The sequence below is a fragment of the Borostomias antarcticus genome (assembly GCF_949987555.1).
Source record: "Borostomias antarcticus genome assembly, chromosome: 1".
NCBI lineage: Eukaryota > Metazoa > Chordata > Actinopteri > Stomiiformes > Stomiidae > Borostomias > Borostomias antarcticus.
In genome coordinates this window covers 35,780,489-35,790,488 of record NC_140234.1, presented here as the reverse complement: position 1 = coordinate 35,790,488, position 10,000 = coordinate 35,780,489, and the positions used below count along the sequence as shown (strand labels likewise).

The 10,000-nt window shown below is 50.0% G+C and overlaps 2 protein-coding genes across 2 annotated transcripts in view; one reads left to right on the top strand and one right to left on the bottom strand.

The window, feature by feature from the left end:
- Positions 1–4,342, bottom strand: part of ankrd13b (ankyrin repeat domain 13B) — a gene marked incomplete at both ends in the record, with an annotated part of 32,776 nt that extends 28,434 nt beyond the window's left edge. The window contains one exon of the mRNA XM_084440820.1: positions 4,235–4,342. Within this exon, the coding sequence (XP_084296946.1) occupies positions 4,235–4,342 (108 nt within the window). The remainder of the gene's footprint in view (positions 1–4,234) is intronic.
- Positions 4,343–5,383: 1,041 nt separating this feature from the next.
- The window catches only part of git1 (G protein-coupled receptor kinase interacting ArfGAP 1), a 29,525-nt gene continuing 24,908 nt past the window's right edge, over positions 5,384–10,000 (top strand). Inside the window, exons 1-4 of the mRNA XM_084461441.1 lie at positions 5,384–5,503; positions 8,966–9,099; positions 9,231–9,343; positions 9,701–9,806. Of these exons, the coding sequence (XP_084317567.1) occupies positions 5,452–5,503; positions 8,966–9,099; positions 9,231–9,343; positions 9,701–9,806 (405 nt within the window). The 5' untranslated portion in view covers positions 5,384–5,451. The remainder of the gene's footprint in view (positions 5,504–8,965; positions 9,100–9,230; positions 9,344–9,700; positions 9,807–10,000) is intronic.

Here is a 10,000-nt window from a genome sequence, read left to right as displayed (position 1 = left end):
TCTGCTGCAGTTAGGCTTGGGTTTCCTGACGCAGAGGAGGAGAGGAGAGAGGGAGGGATGGACAGATGGTGGGATGGAGAGATGGAGGTATGGCGAGATGGAGATGGAGAGATGGAGGGATGGCGAGATGGAGGGATGGAAGGATGGAGAGATGGTGGGATGGAGAGATGGAGGGATGGAGAGATGGAGAGATGGTGGGATGGAGAGATGGTGGGATGCAGCGATGGCAGGATGGAGGGATGGAAGGATGGAAAGATGATGGGATGGAGAGGTGGAAGGATGGAGGGATGGAAGGATGGAAGGATGGAGGGATGGAAGGATGGAGGGATGGAGAGATGGAAGGATGGAGAGACGGTGGGATGCAGAGATGGAGGGATGGAGAGACGGAGGGATGGAGCGCCTCAGAGGGAGGGAGGAGAAGAGACGGAGAGAGAGAGAGAGAGAAGATAGATTGGATCCCGGGATGTGCGTATCCCAGGCAGGGACAGACAGATGGTGTGGCACGCCGACTCAGCGGGCTGAAACACCGGAGGAAGATAGAGGAGGTGGTTTGTGGGTCTTATGTCCTGCCAGCATGACATCATGATACTTTAGAGCTGCTGAGTTAACAGTAATGCCAGGCTAAGGGCATTATAAACATGAGAGAGAGAGATAGAGAGAGAGGGAGAGGGAGGGAGAGGGAGAGAGAGAGAGAGAGAGGGGGGTGAGGAATAAAGGTAGAGAGAGGGAAAGGGGAGAGAAATAGAGAGAGAGAGAGAAAGGGAGAGAGAGAGAGAGAGAGGGAGAGAGAGAGAGAGGGAAAGGGGAGAAGAATAAAGGGAGAGAGAGAGAGCGAAAGGGGAGGAATAGAGAGAGAGAAAGGGAGAGAGAGAGGGGGAAATGGGAGAGGGAGAGAGAGGGAGAGAGAGAGTGAGGGAGGAAAAGGGGAGAGGGAGGGAGAAAGAGATGGATAAAGAGGGAGGGAACTGAACGAGCAATTGTTCATCTGAGCTCTGTTCACCAGGGACAGATCTATCAGTCTCTAACAGTTGAAACAGTTCAATCAGATCGGGTGGGTTATTAAGATGTATGAGTATAGATGTATGAGGTTTAGACGTATGAGGTTTATTAAGATGTATGAGGTTTAGATGTATGAGGTTTATTAAGATGTATGAGGTTTAGATGTATGAGGTTTATTAAGATGTATGAGGTTTATTAAGATGTATGAGGTTTAGATGTATGAGGTTTATTAAGATGTATGAGGTTTATTAAGATGTATGAGGTTTATTAAGATGTATGAGGTTTATTAAGACATATGAGGTTTAGATGTATGAGGTTTATTAAGATGTATGAGCTTCATTAAGATACACTGATAGGCTGCGCCACACCTCTGCTGTTATGCACTTCTTCTTTCACTCTCTCACTCCATCCCTCTGTCACGATTTTATTTTCATGCCCAAATCCCACCCTCACCCCTCTGTGGGTACATTGATAGCCAATAGCCAATTACACTGTCTGTCATCCAGTGTAGCGTTTCTCTCTCTGAACACAGAGCAGTTCCACATCACAGAGCCTTGGCCCTCTCAATCAGAACCAGCAATCTCTCCGCTTGGGTAGTAAGATATCATTGATCATGTGCGCTCTCTCTCTCTCTTTCTCTCTCTCCCTCTTTCTCTCTCACACACACACACACACACACACACACACACACACACACACATGCATACACACACACCTACACACGCATACACACACCTACTGTACACACACACACACACACACACACACACATATGCACACACGGATACACACGCACGCCCGCACACACACTCAAACACACACACACACACATACATCTACACACATACAGTACCCCTACACACATGCATACATACAGTACACACACACACACATGCATGCACACACACACACACACAGGCGCGCAAGCACACACACCTACACACACGCATGCACGCACACAATTGCATTGTGTGAAAGTGAAAAAGGTCAACATGTTTTCGTAACGACTCAGCATAGAGTCTGTAACAACACGCTGACAACAACCTGTACTAACAGTGTAATAACACAGCCATGAGAACGGGGGTTCTTCCTGTTTAGTTCCACACCCTATCAGCCGACCAGGAGGCCAGCGTGCCTGTTCCCCTGAGAGGAGGGGACACACGCCTCTGCTGGCTAGCTGGGAGCGCCGAGCGAGGGCTCTGCTGGAGTGGTAAGGCTTTATATAGATATATTCTGTATATATATTTATAATCTGCAGTGCTGCACTCACTGCCTGTGTCTGGCAGGCTGAGCGTTCTCCACAGCATCATACAGTACAGCAGGACAGCACAGGGCTGTCACTATATCACATCTTCACTATATGATTATTGTGGCCCAAAAAATATCACGATATTATTGCGATATAGCATCATTAAAAAACAACATAATAAATAATCATAATACAATAATAATGCAATAATAATAATAATAATAATAATAATAATAATAATAATGTGATAGCTTAAAATGGCCAGGCCAGCACGGTATGACAGGGCAGGGCAGGGTATGACAGGGCAGGGCAGGGTGGGTATGACAGGGCAGGGTGGGGTATGACAGGGCAGGAAGAGGGCATGACAGGGCAGGGCAGGGTATGACAGGGCAGGGCAGGGTGGGGTATGACAGGGTAGGGTGGGGTATGACAGGGCAGGGTGGGGTATGACAGGGCAGGGCAGGGTATGACAGGGCAGGGGAGGGCAGGGTATGACAGGGCAGGGCAGGATGGGGTATGACAGGGCAGGGCAGGGTGGGGTATGACAGGGCAGGGTGGGGTATGACAGGGTAGGGTGGGGTATGACAGGGCAGGGTGGGGTATGACAGGGCAGGGTGGGGTATGACAGGGCAGGGCGGGGTATGACAGGGCAGGGCAGGGTATGACAGGGCAGGGCAGGGTATGACAGGGCAGGGTGGGTTATGGTAGGCTATGATAGGACAATCCAGGGCAGGATAGGGTAGGCTAGGGTCAAACAGGCCAGGCCAGGCCAGGCCAGGGCAGGGCAGGGTAGGGTATGACAGGGCAGGGAAGGGTAGGACACGGTAGAGTAGGGTAGGAGAAGGCAGGGTAGGACAGGGCAGGGTAGGGTAGGACAGGGCAGGGTAGGGTAGGAGAAGGCAGTGTAGGACAGGGTAGAGTAGGCTAGAGTAGGGCAGACCAGGGTAATATTGAAAGCACTGTCCTGCCAGATATAATGATGGACGACCATGGGTGTGTGGGTAATATGCATGAACTCATTTCTCTTTTGGGACTGGGAGACTGCACATGTAAATGTCTGCCCATGATGCAAATTGGGATGTAACACTTGTCAAATGTCACTGATAACCCACACCTTAACTTAACAGACTCTCTTTTACCTATCAATACTAAGTACTTTGTGTTTAACCTGCAAGGAACCTCTCACTGTATGTAAGTAGGCTAGAAACATTCTCAGTATGTGGTGTTGTCTGAGCATAGTTCTGCCGCACATCATACGGCAAAATGTTCTACTGGATCTGTCCTGCAACACAAAGAGAAATGCTCATATTAATTAATTGTATAATAGTATTATTATTATAAGAGACTTCATCATCTTGTTGTGGCAGCATTCCACTGTCTTCTCCTTTGCACCCCCCCCCCACACACACACACACACACACACACACGCTACCTGCATTGCCCCCACCACCTCTCTTCCTCCCGGCTCTGGGAAGTGTTCCGGAGAGTGGAACCCAGCAGGCAACAGCAGCCCGTGCACCTCATGAAATACCTCCACGCCTTACAGGCAGCTGACACGGCGTTAACAAATTCCGCCCCTCAGGAACTGTAACATTCATTATTTAGGCTCCATCCCATAGCTTATACGTTACCCTACCTCAAGTCCTTTCCCCCCAAAAAAATCTTTGTTACAAGTTTTCAGGATGTTCCGAAAGCAATGACATCATTTTATGGAACTATGGCAAACCCTGTGGGAGAACATTTTCACAAGACCTGAGACAGTGAACACTTCAGGAGGGACGCAATAAAATTAAGGAGGCACGGCGAAAAATCAGGCTCAATCATTTCCAACCCCTGCCTCCCTCAATCCGTCCCCCAATTAGCATGTATCACCGTGATTCTCGGACCGTGGATTGATGACACACCTCAACCCATCCCAATGTAGAAAGCTGATGCTCGGCACGACCCACCCATGAAGACGAAGACATGTCGCCGCGTAACGCTCACCTGCTCGTTCGCTGAGAGCTCTTTCTCCAGCTGCCGATGCTTGTTGTGCCACACTAAATAGTGGATAGGATAACGATTCTTCTCTGGAGTTTTCTTTGCAGAAATCATCTTCGGTTCATAGTTCGCCGCCTACCCTGAGTCTCTGTGCTTAATCTTACTTTAAAATAGATTCTATCCTCGGCACCAGATCGTTCTGCTGTGATGCTACTAGACGTTTCCAAAATGCGCTCTATAAAAACGAATGATGAGGCTACTGCTCTCTACATTCAACAATTTGAAAAAAGCACTAGCCTACTTCTACAGATCGCGGAATTTCACATTTAGTTTCTCACTATCATGCATCTGGCTCTCTGTCTTCCTCTATGAATAAACTGATTTCTCATATACTCCCTGCTCCCATAGTGAGCGACGTGCACTCGCTCTACGCACTGTTGCGAGGAGTCAGTGATGACAACCCGCAATGAAATGTGAGCATTCTGCAGCCAATCAGATGTAGCCTGGGGATGCTGATGAGAGTGATGTAGATTAGTCCCTTAATACATGTTCATTTATTTCACATCATAGACCGACCTAGGTTATTAAAATGGAATGAATAAATACATAATAACGAGATATTTTGACAGATCTATCAATTGACAGATGTATAATGCCAAGCTTCACCTGTTTATTCATAATCTTTTTTTTTTTATATATATATATATATATATTAGGGCTATTAGCACCTATTTAAACATGTGCCTAAAAATAAATGTGGACGATGTAGCCCATACGTGTGTGGAATATCCCAAGCTTGATGGAATATGATTTTTCTGCGCTAGGCTACTACTCTCTCCCACGGGCATTGCAGAGAGCGAACTGAGCGAAGAGAGGGTGCGCTCAGCTCAGTGACAGGTAGAACAGAAGTCTCGTTGTTTGCAGTGCAGTGCGCGCAAGTGTGTTATTATGGGCACATCTCGATGTGAGCAATAGCTAGTAGCTTCAAATATAACAACGACAAGACTTAAGACCCGTGTGGTCAGGAGTTTAGGACCGATAGAAAGATAGGAAAGAAGAAGGGAAGACAGCTAACTGCGGGTTAGTGAAAGCCAGGAGCACATCTCCGGCTTCCGGGGATTCGGGGCGGCATCGGGAGACAGACATCGGGCTTTTGGAAGAGGGGGAAAAGGCATCATCATCCAGACCAATACACCGCCACGGCGCTCCTGGAACCTTTCAAGATGTCAAGAAAGGTCCAGAGAACAGAAGTGTGCGCCGACTGCAGTGCGCCAGGTAGGACAGAATGTGTGAAACAATGCGTTGGGAGGGATAGCGACATGTAGGTGGGACCGCGGGCCTGTGCGCTGTCACTGTCAGCCGGGCCAGCGCAGCAGGAAAACCGCCCGGGTTCCCAGGCGACGTCCAGGCCTGTTATAAACACCCAATATGCGTGTTATACCAAGCGGACGATTGCTTGTTTCGCCTAATTGTCTGGAAGTAACGTTACCCTTTTTTGAATAAGTTATTGTGAAAGTCGTCACCTAGCCAAACAGTGAAAATCAGAGTGTGATAGATAGCTAGCTAGCGGGGTCGAGCAGCGGCAAGACGTTTGTTTTGATTTCATGAGTCGGCTGAATCTGACGCTAACGTTAGTGGGTTATTTGCTGCTAGCAAACCGCTAGTTTAGTGCTAGCAATAGCTAGCTACCTAGGGCTAGCTTAGCTTGCTATCCATTCAGTTCATGAATCTAATTTGCCAGCTAGTTGATGAAGGTAGTTTCGGTCCCCCACATTTGTAATTTTTGCCAAACAGATTTAAAAGTGGCTTTAGCCAACTAGCTAGCAGTGTTAGTTTTGATTTCACCACCCACCCAACCAAAGTCGAGGCTAGACTTTTAGACTATCTAACGTCAGCTGCCTAGGCGTAGATGCTAGCACTAGCCCTAGCTGGTTAGGCGTAGATACTAGCACATCAGACTAGACCTACTACTAACTTTAGTAGCTATAGTATATTCTAGACTAGCTAGCAAGTCACTGCTCTGAAGCTCTCCTCATCACTCAAAGCTGCAGTCCTAATTCTAGTATTGAGAAGTATACTCTGCGACTTTTGTAAAACTCATCTGTAGAGAGATCATGTGGATGAAAACCATGGCTAGCTAGATTATGTATGGTACCAGCAATGGGAAAATGATACTAGCATATCTCCCATTGTTAAGCATCTTGCTTGATTGATCTTTCTGGTTTCCATGCCTTCAGTGGCTGAAGGTAGCGTAATGTTTGTGTAATGTTTCTCTGCATAATCATATCTTCATCATTATCTTCATCATCATCATCATCATCAAGGTAGCGTAATGTTTGTGTATGTTTCTCTGCATCATCATATCATCTTCATCATCATCATCATCATTGCTGTTTGAGGTAGCGCCAATCCCTTCCCTTATGGAAGAGACTTGCATATGTATCCCTATACCTGCACCCATATTTAAGGAAGAGGGTCTGGATGTGTATATGTGTGTGTGCGCACGCACACGTGTGTTTGGGAAGGGGTTATGGCAGCTGCTCTCTTCACAGCTGCTCTCCCTGTAGGAATGTATGTATGTGTGTGTGTGTGTGTGTGTGTGTGTGTGTGTGTGTGTGTGAGAGAGAAAGCATGTGTGTTTGGGGGGGGGGGGGGGTTGTCTATGAGCTTACCTACCTGCTCTCCTCCAGTTGATTTACGACCGGCCCCTATTCCCCTAGCATTACTCTGCAGTCTGTACTTATAGTTATCTGCCTGTCTGGACTCCCCCACCGTAGCGCATTGTCATCCTGGGGAGTTCTCCGCCTTCCCCCACCACTATTGCACTATGGTTGTCATACCAAACAGACATTGTTGTCATTCCTGCAGCAACGACGACAACAGGAGCTGCCTGTAGCACGAACAGGCCTGTGTGGTGATCAGACGAAAGCAAGACAGGGCAAACACAGCAGGGTGATATTGTTAATAATAATAGGTGGGTACTATGACAACAACGGACCTGTGTTAGCCTATAGCAGAACCAGGTCAGCTCTGACCAGGCCACTACTGCACTGCCCTCTCTCTCTCTCTGTGGATTGGAGTTTAGCTGCTGAGTGACCAATGACCATTGCTGCTGGTGACAACCCAGCCCCAGCACACCCCGCCCCTCTCTGCTGCCCAGCCCCAGTGTGCCCCGCCCCTCTCTGCCGCCCATCCCTTACTCACAGACCCAATACGCCCTGCCCCGCCCCTCTCTGCAGCCCAGACCCAGTGTCTTGTGTGTGTGTGTGTGTGTGTGTGTGGATGAGCGGATGTGTGTGAAATCCCATTAGTACCGCCCGTGTGCTGAGTGGACTCAACTGACCGCAGAGTGGGCGAGCAACCAGAAGCACTTCCTGTGTTAAACACGAGTTAAACGACTGTTTGTCAGTCCCTTTGAATGATTGGGAACCGACCGCGGGCCTCTCCTGGACCCGGCGGGCACGCCACAGAGAGCATCGCTCGGCTTTACCAAGCCGGCGTCGCAGGCCAGAACCTCACGACCCGTAGACAGCTAGCGCTGTTCACATGCTCACGGCCCGGTTGAAAATAGAGCTTTTGATGAGGGTGCATCGACTGCAGTTTCTGTCGAGGCGGCTGTTCCTGGTATCTGTCATGGTAGTCCAATTTCTAAATTGTCGGTATTGATCCTAAGATAAAGCCCCGGTTGATGTGATTATGCTGATGTCTTCCTGGCTGACCGTTTCCCCTCGTTTAAGCCCCAGTGTCCTCGGGCCACGGCCTGACCGCCCAAACGCCCGTCAGTGTCCCGTCTTGTCGCGCCTAATACACGTGAAGAAAGCGTAGCGAAAAGATCCCAGAGTGCGAAGTGGACCGCCTGTATTTTTTGGGAAGGGGGCGGGGGCTACGTGGCGTCGTCGACGCGCCGTTGTTCCGGGCGCCGCGGGGAAGTGTCACAGAGGCCTGGTTCTTGGTTTATCCCGTGACAAATGTCTCGTGCGTGGCTCTGTTGCGCCCGGAGCCTTACTAATATTACCCTGGACTGAGTGACTCATGCGGAGAGTAGATCTATCTGGATGTCAGTGTGCCTCTGTGCTCGGAGCCCCTAGGGGTCAGAACTCCTTGTCCGGGCCGACCTATAGCAGGTAGCCTGGTGGAGCTCTGGGCTGACCTATAGCAGGTAGCCTGGTGGAGCTCTGGGCTGACCTATAACAGGTAGCCTGGTGGAGCTCTGGGCTGACCTATAGCAGGTAGCCTGGTGGAGCTCTGGGCTGACCTATAACAGGTAGCCTGGTGGAGCTCTGGGCTGACCTATAACAGGTAGCCTGGTGGAGCTCTGGGCTGACCTATAGCAGGTAGCCTGGTGGAGCTCTGGGCTCGGGCGGCCGCTGAGCGCTGTGATCTCATTACCCTGGTCTGAGGCAGGTCTGGGAGGCTCTGCTGTTTCACAGAGCAGCTTATGGCAGAATAAAGGTCAGGTTTGTTTATTGTGTACTGGGAGCGCCACAGGCTTTTGAGTCGCAGTGAAATGGTGTTCGTCCAGTGTGTGTTGGTCATGGTTGTCGGGCCTCCTTCAGTGTCTGCCCTTGATCATCACTGTATAGTCCTAGGTCTAACTCTGCTGTATCATATGTAATTAATGGTAATGGTAATAATAATCACAATGTGTATCTATATAATTTATCTCTTTCTCTCTCTCTCTCTCTCTCTCTCTCTCTCTCTCTCACTCTTTCTTCTCTCTCTCTCTTTCTGTCTCAGATCCGGGCTGGACCAGTATTAACCGGGGGGTGCTGATCTGTGATGAGTGCTGCTCCGTCCACCGCAGTCTGGGACGCCACATCTCCATCGTCAAGCACCTGAGGCACAGCGGCTGGCCCCCGGCCCTGCTGCAGGTACCGGGGGGGGGGGGCTGGGCTAGGGGAGGACAGGGGGGGGGGGGGGGGAGAGAGGGGGTCAGAGCAGGACAGGGGCTCTGGGCTGGGCTGTTCCCGGGTCACTAAATCTTGTTGTTGTTGTGTTTCAGATGGTGCAGACGCTGGCGAGTAACGGAGCCAACTCCATCTGGGAGCACTCTCTCCTGGACCCCGCGCAGGTGCAGAGTGGCCGGCGGAAACCCAACCCTCAGGACAAAGTCCAGTAAGTACGCACTTGTTCATTAGACACTTCTCTGTGTTCTCCAAGTACGCACTGGTTCGTTAGACACTTCTGTGTTCTCCAAGTACGCACTTGTTCATAGACACCAGTCTTGATGGTTAGCACTGGGTTTTAATGCCTAATAGTGCCTGCACACACGGCCCCAACCAACGCCAACCAACTCCCAACGCCCAACATTCCAAAGTTGGCAGTTGTTGTAAGAATGTTGTTTAAAATTCTGTTGCAAAATCCAACACCAACAGTCACTAGCAACCATAGCACACCCTACCTGTCTGGACCTCTCTCTTTCTCTCTCTCTCTCTCTCTCTCTCTCTCTCTCTCTCCCGTCTGCGTGTCCAGTCCCACCAAGTCTGAGTTCATCAGAGCCAAGTATCAGATGCTCGCCTTCGTCCACAAGCTGCCCTGCCGCGACGACGATGGGGTCACCACCAAGGACCTCAGCAAGGTGAGCAGCACCCTAACCCTGCCCTGGCCACGCCCACCTGCCCAGAGCCACGCCCACCGGACCTGGGCCACGCCCACCTGCCCAGAGCCACACCCACCTCTACACTGGGGGTCCTTCAATATCCTCACACAGGATTGTGGCATTTGACTACAGATCACACACACACACACACACACATATATATATAGTACAGA